At 33.3% G+C, this 25,988-nt stretch overlaps 1 protein-coding gene across 1 annotated transcript in view; it reads left to right on the top strand.

The window, feature by feature from the left end:
* LOC129001165 (nephrin-like) overlaps window positions 1–20,888 on the top strand; it is a 56,292-nt gene extending 35,404 nt beyond the window's left edge. The window contains exons 8-15 of the mRNA XM_054428381.1: window positions 1,854–1,984; window positions 3,057–3,173; window positions 3,459–3,618; window positions 14,740–15,033; window positions 17,152–17,451; window positions 18,627–18,848; window positions 19,450–19,538; window positions 20,418–20,888. Coding sequence (XP_054284356.1) covers window positions 1,854–1,984; window positions 3,057–3,173; window positions 3,459–3,618; window positions 14,740–15,033; window positions 17,152–17,451; window positions 18,627–18,848; window positions 19,450–19,538; window positions 20,418–20,639 — 1,535 coding nt within the window. The 3' untranslated portion in view covers window positions 20,640–20,888. The remainder of the gene's footprint in view (window positions 1–1,853; window positions 1,985–3,056; window positions 3,174–3,458; window positions 3,619–14,739; window positions 15,034–17,151; window positions 17,452–18,626; window positions 18,849–19,449; window positions 19,539–20,417) is intronic.
* The last annotated feature ends 5,100 nt before the right edge of the window (window positions 20,889–25,988 follow it).

Below are 25,988 nucleotides of genomic sequence, written 5' to 3'. Positions count from 1 at the left end.
TTTTGTTTGGTTACTAACATAAGGTGAAGGTTATTACCTCGTCTGCAGTTCCAAAAGTATAGTTTGTACTTCAGTTACATGTGTTTCGGCAGAACGCCATTGTTGAACTGTTGTAGTACAGTCAGGTAGACATGTAGTTCACTTACACAAGACGAAACATACACGACAACACATACGGACGAATAAAAGACATTTAAGTAGGCCTACCTATTTGAACGACATTGCCGCGACCACGAGCAGGAACATACTGCCGTGCGAGGTGGTTCCAGTAGAATCATCTACTACTTTGTCCTCCTTATCAGTGCGCCGGTGGTCAGCTGATGTATGTTGTTTTTATTTTGGAGCAAGACGTTAAAAATATAATTCGAATGGAACTGGAGTTTGTCGTTCAGGATGAAATTGTTCATATTCTGGGTTTTAAGATGTTTATAAATTCAAACTCTTCTAGCACGTCCATTTTGCGGCTCTTATGACAGTGGTGTAGAACTTTCAGACCGATGATTATGTCATATAAATCATGATTATAGTCAATTAAGCGTTGGGCAAATGTCGACTTTTGGAGGTCTGTTCTTGGGTTTGGGTGATGTTATTTATATCTGGTTCAAAATGAGCGTCCCGTTTGACCAATGTAGTGTGGTAATCGTAACCTAGGGCATTAAAAAGTAGGCATCAATTGTAGGCATTAAATAAAAGTATTTTTTTATTTATTCATCAGGCCTAGAATACAGGCAAAACTATTTGTTAGGTAAGATGTAATGATTTAAACAGTAGATTTATTTTAGTTAATTTTAGTTAACAGTAGTTATGTAGATTTTTTCTTTAATAATGTGCTAGATGAGTGATTTGATGCAGAATACGTAATCATAGATTTATTAAAGTTTAAATAAAAGTATAAAGGGATATGTTAAATTTAAAATAATATACTTAAACAACTACAAAAAAGAAAGGTAAAGTAATAATAATCAGTAATAATAGTGCCAGACAGTTCTCACTAACAAATAAATGAAGAAGGATGGTAAACAATTTACTCTAACCTCATCTTCCATAACAATACATTAACCATATTAGGTCTGAGTTAAGTCCTCAACAGTGGCAAAACAAACAAGTCAATGTCCGGCGGCGGGATGGATCGGTTCACATCGCTCGTCCCCTAACAGTTACCTCAGTTGATTTTATTATAAATTATTTCTCATAATGAGTCCCATCCCTCTCTTTTTTACATACAACTAGGTTAGCTTTGCTCTATATGATTTAATATGTTACCATGTGGTTGTAGGGTTTATCTTATAACGTAACAAGCATGTTTACTATACAGATAGCGAAGTGTGGAGTGTAGCTACGCACCAATGACAAAGGTATCATCAGACTGATGAATTGTTGTAGTACGTTAATCCCTCGTTGAATGTGAACGGATCTTTCTGTGATGATTATTTGACTATCTAGCTCCTTGTTCCATTCAATCTCTAAGAAGGGTCCTAAAAAATAATGAACTAAAGCCTACTATTTAAAATTAATTGTTAATAACATGCAATAGAAAATTATCTCTCATCTATAACTTATATCAACACTTTTATTTTACAACAGTTTTGTTTTAACGTTAATATTTTAATTATTTACATAATCTAATGTTGGATTCTGTTTATATAAACGGTCAAAGATGTTCTAAAATCACGCAAATCTTGGACAAACTGTTAACGGAATTATATCAATGCTATGTGTTTAACCGTAGTACACAAAATCGTATCAAGAGAATGAACTTGTACATCACTATGTACCTACTATACGAATAAAAATGTGTATTAAAATATTCATTTTAAATAATCAAACTATACAATCTGTCTTTTATATTTCAGACGTTCCGATAGTTTATCTGGAGCTAATAGGAAAACCAAATGCAACTGTTGTAAAAGAAGGAGTTGACATTATCATGGAATGCAGAATTAACTCAAATCCTTGGATATACAGGATAAGCTGGCGGCATAATGTAAGTTAAATTTCCTGTGTAAGTGTTGTGTTGCCTTATGTTAAAACAGTGGGCCCTGAAAAGCTTTATTTTTCAGAAAGGTACATACATAGACTACTTTTTATTGTAAACTACTATTAACAGCAAAAAATTAAAATCCAAATAGCACACTTCATTCTTATTTGTATTAATAAATTGCATTTCATAAGTAAAGGTAAATGAAAATATTGACTTAACTTTGAAAAAATAATTCTCTCCTAAAACAAGTGTATGCCTTTTTTTCTGAAATATATACTAACAAGCTGTCATGGTTCAACTTTGTACTCATGTATGTAGATAAACAATGTTTAAGATGCAACAATTAATGTTTGTGAAGACGGAGAATTTGTGAAGAATAATTTCTACACCTGAAGGTACAATGTTTATTTATGCAAGTTTCAATAATTATTAATTTAGAATCTGAAGAACACCTTTGTCTGAGTGTCTAAACTTTTCAGTACTGTAATTGTTCCCGTCTGAATATAACAATAGCAAACCTTCTCATTGTCTTCAACCCACCATTTTCACGCTGTCTTTAGATGAAATTTTATAATATAATATTAAGAATAATGTATACCCTAGTTGTTCTAGTAAATAGTTTGTAAATATTTCACCATTAACAATAGACTTATTTATCAAGAAGCTTGTTAGTTATTTTGTTAGTCAAAGAGGGATTTTATTATAAATGATAAGGTTGATTTCCACGTAACATAAAATAAATTTACAAAATAAATAATAACATGCCTGTACAACGGTCGTAACAATCATTACGAAGAAATGTATGATACAAATTATGAAATAAACAGGGCAGTGTTGTATCTGTTTAAGAACAAGAACAACAGTAGTTCGTACATTTTTTTTTATAATTTATACCAAGGGCAATTATAAAACATGTAATATTTTTTACGCATATGACCAACAGCGAAGGAGGTGTCAGCTCTTTGCACACAATATAAATGCCGGCACCGTAATCACCAACCAGACTCTCTCCTTGCACGCTCGGGCATCTACTAGGCTACTGTTATAGGTTAGTGCATGTATTGGTTGATTGTAGGGGAGGACGCTGTTTCACAACGCCAGCGCCGGCACCGTAATCACCAACCAGACTCTCTCCTTGCTCAACATCACACGGGCACGCTCGGGCATCTACTACTGTTATAGGTTAGTGCATGTATTGGTTGATTGTAGGGGAGGACGCTGTTTCACAACGCCAGCGCCGGCACCGTAATCACCAACCAGACTCTCTCCTTGCTCAACATCACACGGGCACGCTCGGGCATCTACTACTGTTATAGGTTAGTGCATGTATTGGTTGATTGTAGGGGAGGACGCTGTTTCACAACGCCAGCGCCGGCACCGTAATCACCAACCAGACTCTCTCCTTGCTCAACATCACACGGGCACGCTCGGGCATCTACTACTGTTATAGGTTAGTGCATGTATTGGTTGATTGTAGGGGAGGACGCTGTTTCACAACGCCAGCGCCGGCACCGTAATCACCAACCAGACTCTCTCCTTGCTCAACATCACACGGGCACGCTCGGGCATCTACACGTGCATGGGCAGCAACCAGGAGGGAGATGGCGAGAGCAACGCCATCGTACTAGACGTCAAATGTGAGTTAGATTACTCAATATTAGCCAATATTCTATGGGCTTCGAAACTAAATCCTTTTCTAATTTATTTATATAATTTTGTTCGTTCTATGACGCTAGGCACGAGGTCGGGATTGTTTTTCATATTATTTCAGGTTAGACCTGAGGCATTATCGTTTAGAAAAAATCCATTGGCGATTTGGTGGGATTTGAACCCGGGACCTCGGGGACCGAAGTCTCGCACCGTTACCACTAGAACAGCTCGCTTCCCCGATTTTATTAATTATCATGTCATTTTTGAATATAGGTACTAGTTTTACCGTTTAAATTAAAATCGCTTGCCTTTCCATGTCAGAATAATATTGGCAGTTGAGTTAGTCTGAATCTAATTTAAACAATAAATAATTATTATTGAAACTGAAAATAGGATTTTGCTTTTTTAATTTTTTATTCAATATTATATTTTTTTTATTCCTTTTAATTTATTTTCTATAAGTTTATTATTGCTCTTTTATTTCTTCAGTTACTGACCAAATATTCTACGAAGTGCTAAGAGTAAAGAGATCTGCTAATCCAGATCAAAAATCGAAGAGGCGAAAGAGAAATCGTGAAGAAAAGGAAATAGAGATGCGAGAGTTAACACGCAAGAAAGAAGATTTATTAAAAGACTTGACGTTGACAATGTTAAATAAAAGAGATCACCTCGCTCAAACCACGAAAGACCAGGAAAGATGTCAAGTTTGGCGTAAGGAGAGGAGAAAACGGTTAACAGCTTCTAATTTTGGCTTAGTCTGTACGACTAAGGAGGACAAAGGGAAAATGAACAGGCACGCCGTGTACGACATCCTGTACAACAACGTGGAGAACGCGTGTACGCGGCACGGCCTGAGCACTCAGCGACGAGCCCTACAAGAGCTGCGGGAGCGACATGGGGTGAGGGGTAGACGATCTGGGGTGTTCATAGACAAGGAGCTGCCCTACCTAGCCGCCACTCCAGGTCAGTGAACACTCTGTATAAGTGTTAATAGAGAAATTAATAGTTATGATTAGTACAACTACAATTGAACGTGTTTATCTATTTAAAATATTATCTATTATAATGTAGACAAACAGGAAAAATAGTATTCTTCCATGGATGGATTTGTCTTCCTCCTATTCAGACAGACACCAACACAAGTCGTAGATCCGTTAAATAAACAGCTAAGCTAAGAACACAGTTACAACTGTGGAACGTATTAACTTATCCAAAACTTATACATTAACCAAAACTTAACAGATGGACTGGTGGGGGAAGACGCTATTATTGAAGTCAAGTGCCCGCTAAGAGCCGGGGAGTTTAAAAGTGCCAAGTTAGCTGCTAGGAATGGTGCGGTAAGTTATAATTGGTTTTAGCTCAGTTATGTTACATAAGAATGTACAATGTGAAAAGGATTACTTTTTTAACGAATTTCCCTATAGGGAAGTAGCTATTACATTTTGATGTCTCCAGAGGCCAAAAACACCATTCGTTATAATTTTTATATATGTACGTCCGTGAACACGATAACTTAAGTAATTTTTGTCAGATTTTGATGAAATTTGGTTTAAAGGTGTAATGCGAGACACACTTGAATGAGTTCGCGAACCAGCATGATCGGACCACGGGAACGGGGTTTTACGTTGGGTTTTATGGGCTATATATTGGTTTTTCTAATTTTTTACCTCAAAACACAAAGTTTCCCAATTTCGCTTTAGACCTTTTAAAAAAGCTAAAAAACAAATAAAATTGGTAACGGAGAAAAAAAAAATTATTTAAAATTCCCATGTTATTCTTATAAAGAATATTGTAAACATGTTAAATGTAGTTTGCTTGTTTGTTGATATATTTTGATCAAACTTGGCATTTTGTACAAAGCTTTTAATATATTTTACTAAAACATACACTTTATTAGTTTCTTTATAGCAGCAACTGTTATTTAAGTAGATTTAATTGAAAATCAATTCAGACAAATGGAAATTCGCTTAGTCCGCAGGTTTGCTGCGGAGGGGTTATTTTATTATTGTCAAAGTCAAAGGTTTTTACATTTATGTTCGAGAATGGTATTGACAAAGACTAACCAACACAAGTCGACTTTGAATACCATTCTCGAACATAATGTAAAAACCTTTGACTTTGACAATAATAAAATACCCCCACCGCAACAAACCTGCCGACTAAGCGAATTTCCATTTGTCTGAATTGATTATTCCAATCGTAAAATTTGAAGCTCTTTTTTAGTTTATGTTGCCTCCTTTTAAACCCACCCTTACATCAAAACATTCCTACTCTCCTTTCAACCAGGTCAGACTATCAGAATTTAGATGTTCAGTAAATTCATGCAACAAAATATGTGGTATCTGGTACAGATAATCTTATATGTGTACTGTAATAACAAAATGTTTAATTTGAATTACGTCACCATTTAAAAATACAGTGACATAGAATGGTCAACATATTTACTACTAAAAGGTAATTAATTAATATGTTCTTAGACGAAAACATGCTTTAAAGTAACTTGGTTTTTATTTATTTATCTAAAAATCCCAAAAGCATGTTAGCAATACGATTGTATGCTAGTTGGATCACGTACATTACAATTTCGTAAGATTGAAGCTGCATGCACATATCAACACATTGTCGTAATTGCAACGACAATAAATAAATTTCAGTAACCACAGCCGCTGGCAGATAGCTTGGGAAAAATCCTTTAAACGTATAAAATTAAAGCATGCAGGCCAGAGATATTTGATTAACTGGTTAAACGGTGTTTCACGTTATACTCATCAGACAGCCTGTAAACGTCTAGGAGTATAGGTTTACAGGCTGCCTGATTTACTAGCAGAAAAACACCATTTTCTCCCTCGAACTGATTCCTGCCATTTAATTGTTTGTTTTGAAACCAAACAAAGTTTTAAATAGAGTTGATTTCAATAGATAGATGAGAAGAAAGTGTAGTGTTAAATCCATTTTTTTAACATATTGGCTTCGTCATTTAATACCAAAAGAAAGGTTATCGGACCAAAATGCGCACGTTTTATTTGCATTTTGAAAATATTTATATTTATGTATTGGGTCAACAAATGGAAATTAAACTTTCATTATAGAGATTTAATATGGGACCAAATTAGTAAGCTTACGACAGCCACCCTGGCCATACTACTGGACCGATTACACGTGGGTTGTACCAAAAGAAAGGTTATCGATCCTATATGTACAGGTTTTATTTGTATTTTGAGAATATTTATGTTAATTGGTTCAACATGGAAATTGAACTTTTCTTTTGGGGATTTAACACGGGGCTAATTCTCTATATTTATAGACAATCATATATATTGAAAACCTTTTTTCTCTGCTCCTATGCATCGCAGGGAAAATCTACGCATACTGTTAGAAAGATATTTGGCTTTAGGTGTGCATAATCCCTTTTTAAATTAAAATAGGCTCATAATAAGCACAAAAAGTTAATAAACTTAAATTAACTTAGGCCTTATGGGTTGCCATATTGGTGATGAAATAACAACAAAATATAAACAGAAAATTTAAACAAATAGAAGAAATTCCAATCACAGTTTTATTTACAGCGTTGGGTGAAAATAGAGCAGTTTGTACAATACATACATTCGGTCGAGTTTTCGTCACGGGGTAAGCTGTAGTTTATAGTAAATCAGGAGATTGAATACAATTTGTAACTGAAAATCATTTAATTTAAACATCAAAGGGTATTTCCTTGTAGATCAATTATCGCTCATGGTTTAATTGTTTTCTAAATCAAACTCAGAGTCACTGTCTTAATGAAAATTACTCAAAACGCGTGTACATAATAATATTAGTCCAAAAATTTAAACTCTGCTTGGAAGTTAAATTGGGATTCACTGAAACTTTCATAAAAATAGCCATAACTTATTTATGCAGCTTTCAATTGGTAATTTAGAATCTATTCTAATAGACAGAGTGTTTCGAAACTCTCTCCCAACACTCCGTGGGCATGTTCCTTAGGTAAAATCAAACCAAAAATATCCACTAAACATATGCCCCATCTCGCTTCGTTTTTCTCCTGTCTGTGTCTGTGTGTATGTATTTTTATTATAACTTCCCATAACTTTGGAACCATTCTGATGTGCCAACTTCAACTTGGTACGTGTATGATGACTAACAGGAACTATTTTTTTTTCGCAAAATATCACTTCAATTAATTACTTACCACTTAGCACTTGGCGGATATCTGGATACTTTTGAATCATGCCATATTTAATACAGTATACTATATTTTATTTAAAAAGTTTAAAAAAGTAGAACATTCAAATTTTTATGGGTTCTTAAATTTAATTAAAGAAATCTCTCAGGGATATTTAAAATTTGACTATAATATAATAATACAATTACAATCATTTTGATGCCGAAATAAACGGAAACTTCAGAGCTTTGACGAGGTAATTGTATTATTATATTACAGTGATCAATTCAGCTCAGGGGCTAAATCATATCTATTGATTTAATTTTTTTTTATTAATGATAAAATGTAAGAATACCTTCAAGATGTCAACTTCTACAACCTCACTTTTGTTCTAAACAATATACAAACACAGTTCACTACGATTGAAACTGAATTACTAACTATTACTACGAGGATACAAATTACACGTATGAAAATAAATACAACTTTTTAAAATGACAAAATTTAGAATCATAATTATACGTTACATTATACATATTTCTAGTTGGATGTTCTCGCTTATATACTTGTTCAAATGGTTCTTGGCTTACAAAATATGCACTATATTTCTTTATTTTTACACCTTTTCACAGATTCTATGTCTACATTTTACTCCTACACATTTAGAAAATTCGTTGTTTATTTTGGCTCCTTAAATAAAAAAACCGAATAATATACCTTAGCTTACCGTAATGCCTATGTTACTATCCATACCTCCAAGAAATTCACTAAAACACGACCACGATACGATAGTGAGATATTCAAAGCTACAAGAACGTCATTTAATTGGAGAGTCTGCCACGAGAAGACGACAGCGCTGTTGTGTTTTCTCTTCAAGCCCGTAACAAGTTCTTGTCAACAGAAGCTTAACTTCTGTCCAATTTCATGCAGCGGATCAGTCTCCCACTTCTTCATTTATTCAACTCCTCTGCTCTATCACTTCCGGCTGTAATACTAAATGAGATTGGGATGAAGAAACGAGCAACAAAACGTAATTCCGAGTTTTATAACCCTTAGTTGTAATTGGTTTATTTTAAAGTTTGGCACTGATGGAAGTTCATAAAACTTTTTCAAGGCTGAAAATCATGGTTTAAGTTTGCGTAATGATATTAACTGTTGGTAAAAAATATGAAAACAGATTTTAATAGGAAAGATTATGGTCTATTAGATCCTTACAGAGTTTTAATGTATAGGTACTCATTATTAAGTATATTAGGGATTAATTTTTCATTTATGTTCAAAGGCTTGAAGGAGAGCCCTAATTTAAGATGAAATATTACATTTATCAATATAATAAACAGCCATTGTTTTGTAATTTCCTTAAATAAATTACAACGTAATAACGATGAAAGAAGCAATAAATAAAATCGGAAGATGTGGCAATGTGATGCTATACAATTTTAAAAGTTAAAGGTATCTAAACATTATATCTTTTCTTATTGGTTTATCAAAGTCCATTGATTGCCCTAACTCCTCGATTTAAATAGACTCGAAAGGATGAAATCATCTAAAAGACATAATTGCACTACCATAGTATGGATAATACCCTCACCTGCTGACCAAGCGAATTCCTCTTGATAGATTTTCACTCAAATATTTCCTTAAAACTGTCAGCATTATTTCCTAGTTATAAAAAAATGAATTTTAGTAAGAGCTTACGTTGACAGCTACAGGCAGGGAAGGTAGTAAGGAGTGTGTTTTCATTCAAATGTTGATAGCTTAATATCAAATTAATACATTTTCCAAATTGCATGAACAAAATCTCTAAAAAAGCAAATTACAACAGATTATTTATTCTTTGTAAAAAAAAATTCAATTTTGTATTTAAAGAATTTTTTATTTTGCTCTGTAAGCATTATAATATCACCTATAATGTTGTTATTATAATACAGTTATAGCTCGTAAAAAAAGTGTTAGTATACGTTTTAAATTATAAGTCTATTTAAGCTAATGAAAAAAATCTGAAATATATTTCAACATTTAATGTTTTAGAGAGCATAAGGGGGAAATACTATGTTTACCCCATAAAACCTCGTTTCCATAGTCCGATCATGCTGATTCGGGAACTCGTTTAATGAATGTAAGCTTAAACGTGTATACAGAATTTAGTTAAAAGGCGGATGGTTTTACCCTCTGGAGACATAAAAAAGTAACTAGATTCCGAGTCTAGGACTAACCATAAGAACTATGATAATATCTTATCTCATATATGGGAAAATTAAAAATACAGTTCAAGTTCATAATAGCTGTTTGTGCTGCGTACATTGAACGCAAAGTACGTCGTTGCCGCTCGAAAACTGTAGATGGTAAAACATATAATACATTCTTCAATCTGAACCCTATATCTATATGGTTTGTACAGTAATGCCTTCAATAGTGCTTTAGGTGCCTTACTTGTCTGCGGTGAACAACGGCACTGTGTGGTTAAAGAGACGATCTCTCTACTACTACCAGATACAAGGCCAACTGCACATCACTGGCAGAGCAAAGTGCCACTTCTTCGTCTACACTGAGCGATGGACTCACTACGAAGTGATCCTTAGGGACGACCAGTTCTGGCAGGAGAGGATGGTTAACAAACTTAAAAGGTGGTGTTTCTCTTGAAGGAGTGTGAAAGAGCGAATACGGTTGAAACTAGACCAATTCTGCAACAAATAGTTCTTTAACATTGATTTCCTTGAAAAAGGTCGTTAAAAATAATTAACCCCCGAAAAATATATAAAGGATGATTAACTAAATACAGCATGTGATATAATTGAATGCATCTCATCCTAAATTTGGTCCTAACTTTTAAAACCCATTTTTACATTCATATTGTTGATAAATTTATTAATTTTTGCAGAGTACTGTTATCAAAATATGCAGTATCTACGTAGTAACTGTTCAATACAAGTGTCAACCTTATACTTTAATACTTTTAATACTTTTATACTTTCTTATGAAATGGCGACCATACAATGTAGGTATTTTAAGCCAAGTATGAATGGAGATGAGTGTAGTATGAGTGGCGCGATCTTGTAGTCTTGTTAGTGACTAAGGCCGACATTCCTTAGACACAGCTGTTAATTAATAGCCCAAACAGCTAATGGCAACTAAGGGACCTACAGTTTATAGTGGAATCCGAACCAAATTTTTCCTTGGTATATACGAATTGGTCTAATTATCAGGATAGTACTGCGGATAGTCGTAATACTCACTAGTGCGGACGTTAATCCACACCAGGGAGTATCCCATCCACAGTGCATACCTATAAATATCCACAATACCTAGTGCATTATTGAAAGGTTTTGCAAGTTAAATGTTGGTTTCAGTGAGAGAACAGTATGTCATTGATGTTTATTCTGCAGGTTCTACTTGAACTGTTTGCTGCCAGAGCTAGTCGATCCACGATATCCCAAGAGAAATAAAACAGAAGACATCGACCTGAGAGACAGTGATTTCTTAACTAACGCCCTTAAGAGAGCCAAGACGAAGAAAGTATCTCAACACCTTCCTTCAGCTGAGAGGGAGAGAATCAGCCGCCAGTTTGAAAACATTACTCTTATTATGAAGAAATGAAAGTTTTCATAAACTAGCTAAACAGTTTATATGTGTTGGAAAAAATTATGAAAGCAAAAATACGTTGTATTTATTTTGTATATTATCCTTCTGTTATGGAGATTAGCGTACTTGTTCGAAATTGAGTTTAATATTCTTTATCGATAATCACGGAACTATTTGATTGATTAATTGATATAATCACTTTATTTGCAGGTTCTGGCTGATAGATTAATCACTAGAAAAAGTAGATCAATAATATCCTTCTATAGTGTAATACCCTTCATATTTTACTTTTAAACAAAATATTTTAAAACGATTTTTTTTAGGTTCTAAATAACGATACATGTTATTTAAAATTAAATTAAAAACGCAGTAGTGGAGAGCGGCAATTGAGACATAATGCGTTCCCGGCTGATGGTTTGTTGATAATATTGGAATGCTGTTAGTCACTGGAGTACCATTAACACCGATAACGTGTGCCAAGCCGGGACATCTTGATAACATTAATGTCCCTGTATCGAGCCAACAAATACTAGCTTTTAAACAAACGTGCAGTAAATGTTATTCTGATAACCCAGTTTTATTTCATTTTAGTTCCTTCTCCTATCTTTATTTAATTAAAAACAGTAAATCACACTTTAACCCATTATATCGTTGAAGTTACTGTTATAAAAGTCTTCTCTGTTTTATCGATAAGAAGAAACTATTTTTGTTTCATTCATATATTTCTAGTATATCTCTTATGAATAGCAAATGAAAAGGGTAGTCTAGTAATTAGTGCTGGTACTATTGACTACGAATTTTTTTTATGACTATAAGACATTAAAAATAGAACAACAGAGGGTTTGTTGGCTAAACAAACTTTAAAAAAGCATGTCATGTTTGCAATAAATTATGACATGATAACATATCAAAATAGGCATTTGTTTTTCATCAAGCATTTCCCGAAATTATCATCATTATTATTTGATAATTGCATGCCACCTGTGTGCGTATCTCAACCCAAAATATGAGTAAAGATTGAAGTAAGATGCCTCGTGTATAACTTACAAACTGTTTCATTATTCAGGGCCCTTTATTAGGGTCCAATTATCAAGGACAGCTGTGTCCAGTTTTGAACTATAAAAAAGAGACATACTTATCTCAGAATCGAACCGTTGATCTTTTGATTACTAGGTGAGCACTCTGGTCGCTGAGCCACCCAGCTACACTGTTTTCTACAGAATTTTCCTGCTAACGGAAATTGTTATAGACAACTTTTATAATACATAATTGAGCATGAGCATAGTAAGAATTTTTAAGTTGTATAAGCTTTAGGGTTTTTAAGAAAAGATCTTTAAGAAAAGAACAAGCATTTTCTCACTTACAGAATATTTTACACATTGATAATTATTATTCTAATGGAATATAGAGATATTTAGTGAACGGTTGGAATTTGTTGTATTCATGCTCATTTAAGTATTTATAATAACCTTTAATAACATATTGTGTGTAATGTTTAGCCAAATGACTTAACAGACTGCTGTATGGTTGTAGGACTCACTGTATCACTCACAAAGGAGGTCATCCCTATCTATGTTATAGTATTAGCCCGAAGAAGTCCGTGCTTCTCTTATCTCAATTTATAAATAACAAAAATGTTAATAAAACGAGATTATACTGCTACCATAAAGACTGTTTCTTAATGGTAGCAATATATAGAACAACTTACTCGTATATTTCTTTTATACAAATTATAATTTCCACTCACCATTCTCTGTTTTTTTCTTTTTGTTTTGGTTCTTCTAAAGTTTTGGTATTGCTGTAATGACCTCAATGCTTTATAAGTCTTATATTAAAGAAATATTACGTGCACCATGTTTACCATATTGACTTGCTGTTGGATTGCAGCATTAGGACGACATTTTAACCGAATAATTATGTGCCTAATCAAGACAAAACTAAGTACAGTAAATATGGCAGTTTTAATACATAAATGACATCTTTCAATGGAAAAACATTCAAAATAATTTAATAATATTTATACTACTTAATTTTACTAATAACTACCTAATACCTCATACCTAAATACTTCTACCTAACTAACTAATACACATGTTTTGTAATCAGTAAACGATATAAATATTTTTCTTGTATATTTATTATTATTATTGATTATTATTACAAGTATTATTATTACAAGTATTTTTAAAGATTTTAAAGGTATAATCAATTAAAATGTTTAATGGTTCGTACTGTAAACGAAAAGCCATCAACATGGTTCATACCTGGCTGCATTGTAATTTTCTAACAAATTTTAGTAAAATTATAATCAGGTAAATGGAAATTAGCTTAGTCTGCAATTTTGCTGTGGCTGGGGTATTTTATTACTGTTATACAAAAATATATCTAAAAAATTATCCTCATAAAACTCAGGGTAAGAGCCTAGTTTGTTACGGCAATGATTCTAGAATCTTAATTAATTCCTATATCCATGAATAATTTCTTTTACAATGACTTATTCCTTGTACAATATTATTTCAGCATTTCAAGTCCATTAGAACATACACAGTATAGCTCATTCACATAAGCAATTGACATAACTAAAATAATCCTAAACTATTGACAATTCAATTTTAGTAGTATTAAATAATGTTTACATTCGGGCGAGTGACATATTTTTTTCTTTATGATCCATACCCTTTCTGTTCTAATATTCGTGCAGTGCCCATTTAATATGTCTGAACGAGCTGTGTGGAAATGTGAAATCAAAATTAATTTGACAGTTCTGCTTCTTTAAACATTTAAACATTCTGGGTTTTGTTCTTTGTTAACATGGAGACTAATCAGTATTTATTTTTAAAACTTTCACCTCAGAACTTTGAAAGCCCGTGGGGAAGAGTACTAGGTCAATATCGAAGCGGATATATTTCTATATGTATCCTCGGAGCGGTAGCTTTATTTTTGTCCAATTTGAGCCCAGGCGGTTCAGTAGTTTTTTAGTTTAGCTCAAAAAAAAAACACACACACACATACACACACACACAGAGAGAGAGAGAGAGAGAGAGAGAGATATACATATACAGACATACAGACACCACTTCTTCTTTTTAATAGTATATAGATAGTTAGATAGATAGATAGATAGATTGTTAAAGGCTTGAAGATATTGTTTAAACAAATTGCTAACACGGTTTCTTAAATACATACATATGTACTTGATTCTTAAATAATCGTATTAAACGTATTTTTAGACTACAAATAGTTATTATTGCATTTAAATTTGGCTTGTACGGCTATACTCAAATGTATCTAAGATAAATAACTGGATGCTTGGCATAACACCTACATTTGTTTTAAATGTTGAATTGTTGTGTTTTAAATGTTACAGTCGTGCCCGTGTGTCGCCCGGGCCAACTGAGAGTGTTGGGTGCGGCGAGACAGGAGGTGACGCGCGTGACGTGTGAGGTAGAAGCCAATCCCGCCACAGTCCACTTCACCTGGAGGTTCAACAACTCCGCCGAGACAGTGGACATCCCTGAGAGCCAGTATACGTTAGACAAGACCCGCAGCACCGTGGCGTACACCCCGATCCACGACTGGGACTTTGGCAACCTGCTGTGCTGGGCTCACAACGAGCTGGGCACCCAGCTGGAGCCTTGCGTCTACAGTGTCGTGCCTCAAGGTAGTAGAGAGAACGGCGAGCGTTGTAGTGTGTTTTTTGAGGATTGATACAGTTAATTAAATCACACAACGTCTTGTTTGAATAAATATAACCGTGTATACCGATTTACATTGTACTCCATACGATATTTAGTAACGTGAAAACTTTTTTACGAATCCTTTTCTTCATTGAAGTTTAAAATATGTTATCTTATATGTGAAACAAAGAACACACCAAGGGATGTTTTCTGGTGAAAAGTTTCCTGGTTTTAAGCAGTTTAGGAACGGGTATAACAGAGAAATATGAGTCTTGCATCTTTGAATTGGATTCTATCTACTCTAATATTTAATTTGATATTCAAAGTGCCTGAAGCAAGAACTTTAGAATAAAAAAAACACCTCATGTTCTACATACAAATGTTGTTTGCAAAAAAAAAACTTTTATAGACATGTGCATTGTTAAAAAACGTAATATTAAAGTTGAGCGAGTAGAACATTTTTACTTAAGTTTGTTTATTGCTTAAGCTGGAAACATATTAGATCTCAAACTTCAAAGTAAACATCAATTTACCATTATCAGGGAAACAACTACAAAGTACTCACCTCCATCATCTTTATTGTCCATCAAACTTAGAAACTAATAAAGAGTTCACTTTGATCTAAGTTTTAACAATTTGTTTGGAAGCCTGGACTTGTAAACTTAAGAACGTTATATTAATGGCTTACTAGTGTACATGTTGCTCGAAATCGAGCAATTGCAAAGAAGTAAAGTAGTTACAGCAAAAAAAAAACTTATTTAAAAACGAATAAAAGTCATAATTTCCGATGAGTTTAAAAGACTCAACTCATAGATTACGTACCTAACAGTTCCATATAATCAAAATTTCTTGTAAATATTTTATCATTTCTCAAAAGCTGGTCTGGTTTTTCAGTGTATTCTACAAATCTTTTGCACTTATAGACGCATTAAGTTGTACATGTTGATCTTCGTCAATGATAATGTAGTCTGCATAGTAATACCCGTTGTCGCCAGTACGTTTACAAATTTCAGTCATTTTTTTAGAGCGATAATATTTTGTTTACATTACTTAAGAACTGCCTGATTTTCTGCATAACCTCTCTGTCACAATTTTATTTGCTTCAATTGGCATTAATTTGGCTAGTTACTGTTATAACGTAAGTTTTATTTACCTAAAAAAAATTCAGAATTGAAAGGCCTAATGTTGTTCAGATGGTAATGTGAAAAATGCAAATCCTTCAGTGAAAGTTTTATTAAGGTTTCCTGTATGTAGTCATATTATTTTAAAATCACTTGACTTTTATGAAAACATATAGTTAATGTCCTGTCCGTACCAGTTTAATTCAAGCGTAGAGTGTTTTCCTTTGCCAATCATCTTAAAGTTAAGTCCGTGTTTCCTACAAAATTAGTAGCACTTCGGCTATGAATCATCCTTGTACATTGTTTGTGGGATAACGATAGTAAATGTTTTTTTTTATCTCTATTTCTTCTACTTGGTGGCGTTCTATGACTTTCCTATGTTTCCATGGTAAAAAAATCGGTTCTTTCAATGATTGCTCAAGAAATACAGTACCCTGTCAATTCATTTTTCTAATATGGTCAAATATATAAAATTGCCCAGGCTTTCTCGATTTTTCACAATGTAATATGTACGAATGTAAATTAAAGTAGTAAACATTTCAACAAAATCAGTAAATGTACCCAATGCGCTCGTTGAATTGAAAAATAAATAACAGCAATTAAATTATACAGCTGATCAAAATGTAAACAATTGTGTTCTCCATAAGGATAACATGGGAACTTTCAAAGCCACTGGGGCAGAGCCCAAGGGACTTTAAACTTAAAAACTTAACTTAAAAAATGTAAGGCCAGTTTGCAAATCTACGCGACACGCTCTTTCCAATGAGGCGTCAATGGATAAAATCGGTCAAGAAATGGCGGAGGAGTTCAACCGACAAAGTTTCACATAGCGTATTAATTATATAGATAAAAAACTAAAAACAACGTACCTATGGTTCATGATTAGGTTAATAATTACACATTTTTAAATTGATCTACATTTGTTTGGCTATGGTTCTGACAACATACTGATCCAGTAGTATATGGTATCCTGTGTTACAGCAGGCAGACCAGATCCTCTGGGCAACTGTACTATCGCCAACCAGACGGCAGAGATGCTGGAGGTAGAGTGTGACCCAGGCTACGACGGAGGTCTGCCCCAGCTGTTTGTCATGGAGATCTACGACGGTCTAGACCAGACTCTCGTCAACAACGTGTCATCTCGAAGTCCGGCGTTTCTCGTGACCGGACTCCCCTCCGGCCTAGAGCTCGACTTGGTACTGTATTCTGTCAACAACAAAGGCAGAAGCAGACCACATTTGCTCCATGCTTACACTCTGCGTTCTGCGGCCCGTCGTTCAGGTACATCCAAAGCAATTTTTAATTTTGTTTTTGGATAGTTGAAGTTTTATTAGGATCACAACCTCCTAACTAAGTTTAAAGAAAATTATATAAGTGCACACTAGATGAAAAGCGAGAGTAATTATATTATTTAAAACATCATTGATTTAAATTTAATAGAAGCATAATTGGCTTCTATGTATACATTATTCAATATACATGGTGTACCTATGTAAGTACAAAAAAAAATTAGAATAGGCTTAAAGGATTTAAATAAAACGAACGTCAAGAATAACATTCATTTCAAAAATGCCTCGTTATCAAGATATCCACAATTTTTTTTGTTTAAAATTAAAATCCCAAAAACTGTTACCAATATCCTTAATTTTGGTGTAACATTTCTATTACAAAAAATAAAATACAAAAAATAAATTTGTATGGTGGTCATTAAATGTTTAGTTAAAATTACCTAGAAAAATATATTTTATGAAAAATTGCCAAGAACATATTAATTTACCATTTAAAACTTTTCATAAAACTATACCAAGTTCTAAAAGATTTTAATAATGACCAGCCGATGCATTACGACTTTGGGCACTAATTTAGGTGAACCCTGAATGCTTCGCTTTATTTTGCAGGGCGTGTACAACTAAAATGTTGATATTCAGTTATCTATAATTCGATGTAATTTAATCAACTATCAACACTCTAAATAATTCGAGATTTTTAAATTTAGTGTTGTTAGAAAAGGGGTTTCAAATGCTAAATAAAAACTTTCTAAGAAAAATTTCATATAATAAGCAGTTTTTAAAATTAATCAAGCTATGAAAATCAAACTAGCTACCATTTAAAAAAAATTTAAACTTTTTTTTTATAAGTTTTCTTTAAATAGATTATAACGTATTACATAACTACAACTTTATACATAATTTTCAAACATACCTTAAATATTTTTCATATATAAATTAAAAAAAGAAAAAAAATGGCGGATATTCTGCTGAATAGGAATAAAAAAAAATAATTCGTGTTTTTTGTTTTATTTTGACCTATTAAATTTATTCATAAATGTGTGTGTGTTTTTTTTTCAGAAAGTCCTGTATAAGGGTCAAAGTAACTCTATAACAAGGCATGGGTTGTTTTAAGGATTAAATATTAAGCTCATTGGTTACGTGACGGTAGATGATGACGTGTTTCAGTGATCTCTCCAGGGATGATGCATGTGACTCCTATGCTGGGCGTGTTGGCTGGCGCTGTGTTGACGCTGTTGTGTATTATCATTGCCATCTCGGTCGTCATCAGACTACGGAGGGTGGCCCTCGTGGACAAGAAGACACTCCAAACCAACTCTCGCACCAGCCACTCCAGTGACAGCGTGGACAGTCTGGACAAGAATCCTGACATTATTCCCCAAAAGGAAGGTCAGTTTATGATCTCAAGCAAAACGACCAACCATTTAAGCTAACCTTGCAGGAACAACACCTTGTAAAATGCCAATCAACTTGTAGCCAATGCAAGTCTGTACTCTGGGACATAATCTATTACAATATTCAAAATCTTGAATACGAGTTTAAAACACTAAAGTTTTATATATCTAAATCTTTGGATTATCAATCTTAAACCTAAGTGTTTCATTGGTTCTGTAGAATATATGTCTGGAAAATCATAGCTGTGACAATACAGCAACCTGTGTACTGATGATAGTTAAATGCTGTAGTTCGTTAAGTATCACTCCTTTGACGATATGTCTACTATTGAATTTCTTTTGTTACGAACAAATAAATAGAATAGAATTTGAATAAGATAACTCTTTGTCATATTAATATTAAAGCAACATACTAGTTATAACATTTTGTATTAGAGGGTAAGGATTATGTTCCGTTGTTGAATATGTTTAAAACTAACCATGTTAGCGTACTTTTTCAAAAAAATATAAACTACCATTGAAAGCAAAAGTTATAACATTAAAGTATCTGTTCATCTTATTTGATACTTTATGATTAAATATTTACTTTATTTCAGATTTCACGGAATCAGAAGAATCTATGTTCCAAAAAAGCAAATTAAGTTTCTATTTTAGTCCTGATAGTGAAAACAGCAGTCCTATCAAGGTGAGTATTTTACCTAATGAGCTAAAATATCTTGTTGAATAATTAGAATATTAGCTTTATTCAGGGTTTCTAGAGTTCATAATGAATTATTGTCATTTATTTGTTAATTGAGTCGGTACCAGGTTCAGGCTGAGCTGACTAGACTGATTTAGGGAATATTTCAACACTTAGTGCTGGTATGTATCTTAGAAGCCAATGTTAAAAGACAAAGCTAGGACCACCAATTGACAAGGGATAAAATTTCATAAAAATGTCTCTAATAACATATGAGATTAAAAAAACATCCTCTACTTAGTAATTCCATTTAAAATGGCATTTTTAAAATCTGTTTTTCATATTAATCCCACGTGAAAAATATATTATTTTTGCAGTATGAATTCTGCACGAAATATGTTGAAGAGATTATATACTAGACTCAAGCCAATGAACAAGGCCGGACAAACAACAACATCTAATCAATTATACTATTTCGCCACTGATAGCTAATTGTATTAGAGAGAAAAGAAAATAATATTAAATGTCATTAAGCAATGACTCGTTTTTGAACTGGTTTGATGACCGCTTATAACTTTTATTTGCGTAAATGGATATTAGGAAATAATCATATGTAGGAAACAAATGTTTATCTAACGCAGGCCCATAAAGTTTCTTTGCAAAAAAAGTTAATATTTATTTAAATATCATATGCAATTCGTGTGTAGGGACTTTTTGAATGATAATACTTTAGTTTTTTGTAAAATGATTTCTTAAGTATACTATAAAGTATGGCAAGAGTTGATCTTTAATTCAGACCCATACCAAAGATTCAAATATGGGGGTTTTATTAAATTATATTTTGTTTGAACCTTTCACACCACTATAGTGAGTTCGTTTCCACAGCCCGCCTTCCCTCGTACCGTGGAACTATCGGAGTTTCCACCACCGAGACAACCCCGCAGAGTCACGTTCCAGTGTCAGGCCGCGACACTGCCTCGCCGCATGGGCGCCGCCCCCACGCCGCCCCCGTCTGCCCCCGCCGCCGCCGACGATAGCATGCTGGGGGTGCCCGCCACCGTCATCCGCCTCCGTCCCGAGACCTCCAGATTGTCTACACACCTCTGACCCCACGAGCGACCCTGGACCACCAGTGAGATTCTCTAGCCACCCCCGACTGTGATACATTTAGTAACATTTTGACTTTTAATATTAGCCCTTCTTGAGGTTTCTAGCGATGAACCATTCAACGGTTGTAAAATACGCTCTTTAATACATAGAAATCTTGTATTTTGCTCAATAATTTAAAAGCGCCAAATGCCTAGCGAAATCGATACATCACGACTGTAAAGACTATTATTTAATAAAATTATGAAACAAACAGTATTATATACCCTTAGACAAATTATGTAACTATTGTTATTGCCAAATAAAGTAGGCTTATTAAAATAGACCAAAAATATCATTCTATCCTAATTACCACGGCATTGCCCTTTGTGCACGGCGAAAATATTTGTTCACCCGTTATAAACAATAATTAAATTCACATATTCAATTTTAGGCCTACCTTATAACTAACCTAACTATTTATTTAGAGCCTCTTCTATTAAAAGTACATCTTCTCAGTTTAATTAGGATTACTTGGAGTCATTACTTAACTATTAGTTTATCATAGGTTGCGTATTGCTATAGTGCCGTCCAATAGTTAGAATGATAACTGTAAGAGTATTTCAATGAAAATGGCTTGGTAGTAAAGAGTTAACTTTGCTTGTCTCCAGTACGAAATTATTTACTATACTCTCAATTATGTGGGCGAATTAAAGATTTCAGCTTATATAAATATACTGACGTAAGGACAATACTTTTTTCGGTTTAGTAATTTAACATATTTTCGAATTAGGATCATGAAGATTGGTTGTGTGTTTTGTGCATTCAACTTCATACGCCGGTGGTAAAAAAATAAACGCTCTATCTACAACTATACCATTATCTAACAGCAAGTGTTATGTATATATTTGTTTTGTTCTATAGTATATTTTTATATTTTGTTAATAATTGTACTGAATTGTAATACAATCGAATTCGATATGCATTTCAAGTTTGTATAAATTTAAAAATACATTTTTCATCAACTTACTTGTGACTTATTTTAACCCATTCCCTTCATATTAGCAAAAGTAATTAAATAACCTCAACCAATTATAATGCAGGTTATCAATTACCAAAGAATTAAATATAGCTGCAAAAAAAATCATTCTCGAGACGACAAAGAGCATAAACAATTGTGCAAAAACAACAATCAACAAGTATTTTTAATGTGCAGGGCTATTCAAAATTATGGACCCAACTTCATGACTTTGTATCTCAAAAAATATAAATCGGACAGACATAAACTTTACACCATTATAAAATTCCAAAATCTTTAAACCATAGTTTTGTAAACGGCCAAAAAATGTATTGCAACAATGGGGCAGCTCTTGTTTTACCATCTGTTGTTAGTAAGATGCCTACCATGCAACATAAGACTTTCTGTGTGACAGATTTTGTCTACTATTACAGTGCAGTAGGCTATTCACCACGAATTAGGTAATCAACCATTGACTAATTAGCATAACTCGTTGGTTTCTGGTTTCGGTTTAGACAATTTCAAGAAATTTATGACACAAGATGTGCTCTATGGTGTGGAGGACGAATTTAGCTATCACTTAGATGTTTGCTATGCAGCTCAGGGGGCATACATTGAGCATTTTTAATTAGTGTAAAAACATTTTAAAATTATCTCTTTCCAACGATGTAAAACATAATATTTGTTTCCGATTTATACTTTTCGAGAAACAAAGTCCCGAAACTGGGTCTATATTTTTTATTAGCCCTGTAGGGTGTTTTTATGACATTAAAATACAAAGTAAAACCATCTAATATGCATACATAATAAGACTTGGATTCAACGTATAAGTGCCGTATAATGTTTTATATTTGAATGGTGGTTGAATAGTTTTATATTTTAAACCAACTACGAGTAGTATAGTTCCACTTCACCCACTATAGAATGTAAATGGTACTAGTATTGTACATGGTAAATAGCCAAATAAGCAAACGGAATGGCTCTGTAAAGGTCTTATCGTCGTTACAAGTAATCTTCTTACTTGCTGCTTGTTTCTGACTCTACTACAATAATTATAGCTCATAGCTTTTATCTCTAGCTTAGAGAATAGGCCTGTTCAAACTGGATTATAACGTTCTGTAATGTGCATACCATCATAGTTGTTCAATTGACCATTCTTAAGCTATCTTGATTTAAAGGTAATGATACTACCAAACACACCAACCAACATTGTCTTACCATAAATTCCAGCAGTACTTTTAAGATGTAACTTTATTAATTAATTATATTAGCTCTTACGTAATCTCGTTTCAGTAATATTGATGTTAATGAATCTTAAACTGAAAAATTAAAGTGAAATCCGTGCAAATATTTCAATATAACCTCGTCAGACAGTCAGCTAGTAAAATACAAATGGTCGTCATTAGATAGGTGTAATTACGAGTATTTTAACAACATTGGTTGGTCCAGAGGCATCGACAACCCTTCTGCTCTTCGCTCTCTATATTGTTCCCTTGAGCTTGTGGAATATGCAAGTCTCGTGTAGTCGCCTTACACTGTTGGCAATGGGACGAGACTGGAGGCTCTACAAAGGCGTTTTCTTCGCTTGGTTGGTGTCCGGCTGGGTTTTGCCTATCTTGATGTGCCTGTGGAGGAACTGTCCAGCAATCTGAACTTGTCACCTCTTGCCCTGCGACGTGACGTCACCTCTGTCCAGATCTCCTAGCTGAAATCGACCTCAGGGTTCCTACAAACACAAGATCTCGAGATCTGCTGGGTTGAAGATACCACTCAACCAACTTCGACTTCAACAGTCCTTTCGCAAGGTTTATTCGCCTGGGAAATCAAGTTGCGTCTGGGTGTGACCTGTTCTTCGATGGACTTCACCAGGTTCGTCGGCAGGCCTCCTCTCTTCTTCTTTCTGTGAAATACTAGAAATTAAGACCTAGTTAGCTTTAAGCTGTGTTAAGTGCATGATCATTGTATTGTATGTTGTATTTATTGAATTTCTACTGTTATTTGTTAATTATTATACTATATTTTAATTTATTATTCTACAGTTGTTGATATCTACCTATACTTAAGTTGTTTTTTTATGTAAAGTACATTTTATTTAAATAAGTTTTTTGAGTTGTTTCCATCCTTGAGTTAATAATGTTTTTTGTTAATCTTTATTTTTTGTTGTTTTTATGTTTTAGATATTTATAACTTGTATATCTTTGAAAACTTATTATATATTATCAAATTTTTGTATACCTATTTTGTAACTTTATGTAGATTTTTCATCTGATTGTATAAATTTCAATTTTCAGCTGTATTCTACCATCTATTCTTGTCTTTGTAAATTGGCTGCTGCCGTTGGAAATAAATAAATAAAATAAATAAATAAATAAATAAATTGGTTTGGTGAACAATATCAAGATTTGCTTATTTACTTCAATTATTTATAAATCAATTTACTGTTTCGCCTGTTTTTGTTACGAGTGGATACTGTTTACTAAAATCATAATTGATTTGGAAATCAACTTATTTACGTAATCACAGCGTGACTTATTGCTAAAAAGGTTTTTTTTTATTATGTCTTTTTAAGTACATATAGCAATGATTTACAAGCTTAACATGTACTAAAACAGTAGTAAATATTAAGAAAGTTTTAAGATTTTAAACCTTGTGTGGCAACATCGTTGTATATTCCTATTCTCTATGAAGCTAACATGGATATGCTTTTGTACAACAAAAGCAACTTTATAGGTACCTACTGTTTAATTCATCCTGAAACCCAACATAATTTCGCACACTTATGATTGTTTGGAAAAAAACTACATTCTGATTACATTGACAGCTTTATATAACGGATTGTGAGTTAACATTTTATTTAGAATACCTAACAATTTTTTGGTTTATTGATTCATACAAAAATAATTGTTTGTCATACTGCAGCAAAAACAGTCGTTTTTAAAATAAGTACATGCGTTGCGGAATTAAAGTAGCTATTTTACTTCCAAAACATCGTTATAGACGAATTGATTGAATCACTAACCCGCTGTTTATTTGCATTCGCAAAATTGAAAACAAGTAAGAATTTATTCATTTGGTTAATTAATTTTGCATGAAAAATTTTTTTGATTAAAAATGTAGCTCAGTAACATGGGAATAAGTGCCTTTCAACCCTCACTTATTCAAACTTTGGTCGAAAGGAGTATTTTTTTCACCCTAATGATGAAATATACTACGTGATGGAGAATATTCCATACACTCTATATGATAATATTTTTATACTATGGCACTGACCAGGAGCACGCTGATTGCTTGGTATAACCGTATAACTGTACAGTGTACACGCCCTTGGCAAACTGCCCAGCTTGAAGTACCAGTTTTATGCAAAGTGTCCACAAATCAAATACACTGGCGGAACTGTTGCCTAACGACCTCACCTTTTTGTTCCAAAATGTGTGAACCTAGCTGATTTGCTAATGTGTGTAAAGCTGATCATTAGGTTACTGTAATCAATCAGCTTACAATAGTTTTCTGAGGAAATGCAAACCAATTAATTTCTATCTCTGAAGAAAGGTATTAGCTTCCATTTTTCCGGATGCTGAGCTATTTTATCTTAGATTACCACAAACTACTACCAGCAATAAAATAAACATATAGGTTCGGATATAGCTATTGATTATAGTTAGCTATTTACAAAACCAAAAATATGTATACAGTACTGGTTAGCTGATCATACTAGTGACGAACTAGTCTTTGTGTAATATTAAACGTCCTCCACATTAAAGTTAATGTTATTTATTAAATAACTTGTATCATAAGATACATTCGAACCACTCGTGGCTGAGTACAAGGTTATAATAAAAAGTCCTTTTTTTATAAACTTGGCTGAGTAGCCAACCAAGACATAACTTAATAATTAATTACCTGCCCATGCTAGTATAAAATCAAATCAAACCAATCAAATAAAATTACCCGTTATTCATTATGTACACAATATACATGAATAGTGTCATTACAAAACAATAATCTTGACAAAACAAATATCTAAATAATACTGTACAAGAGTCAGTGGAATAAATTACCTTATAACAGCATTTATTGCATAAAGACTTAAATAACTGTTTTCAAACGATTTGAGGGATGCCGCAGATTTATTCGAATCACGCAGGTTATTTATTATAAAACTTAACACCAGAATAGTGGGAGAAGATTCTAATGTTGGAGATTTGTGTTCAGGGTATAAAAGTCAGCTTTTGTGTCGGTTTTTTAAACTATAACTATAAACTATATCCGTTATTTCTTTAAATTCAATTATTTGTTGATAATGTTTTTTTATGTTCTTGTTCAGTAAATCGTTGATATTGCCAAATGACACA

Source organism: Macrosteles quadrilineatus, unplaced genomic scaffold, assembly GCF_028750875.1.
Source record: "Macrosteles quadrilineatus isolate MER2022 unplaced genomic scaffold, UCM_ALF_1.0 Scaffold_1__1_contigs__length_201487025, whole genome shotgun sequence".
In the NCBI taxonomy this organism is placed as follows: Eukaryota; Metazoa; Arthropoda; class Insecta; order Hemiptera; family Cicadellidae; genus Macrosteles; species Macrosteles quadrilineatus.
The sequence above is the reverse complement of the archived record's forward strand: the minus strand, read 5'-3'. Positions and strand labels throughout refer to the sequence as shown.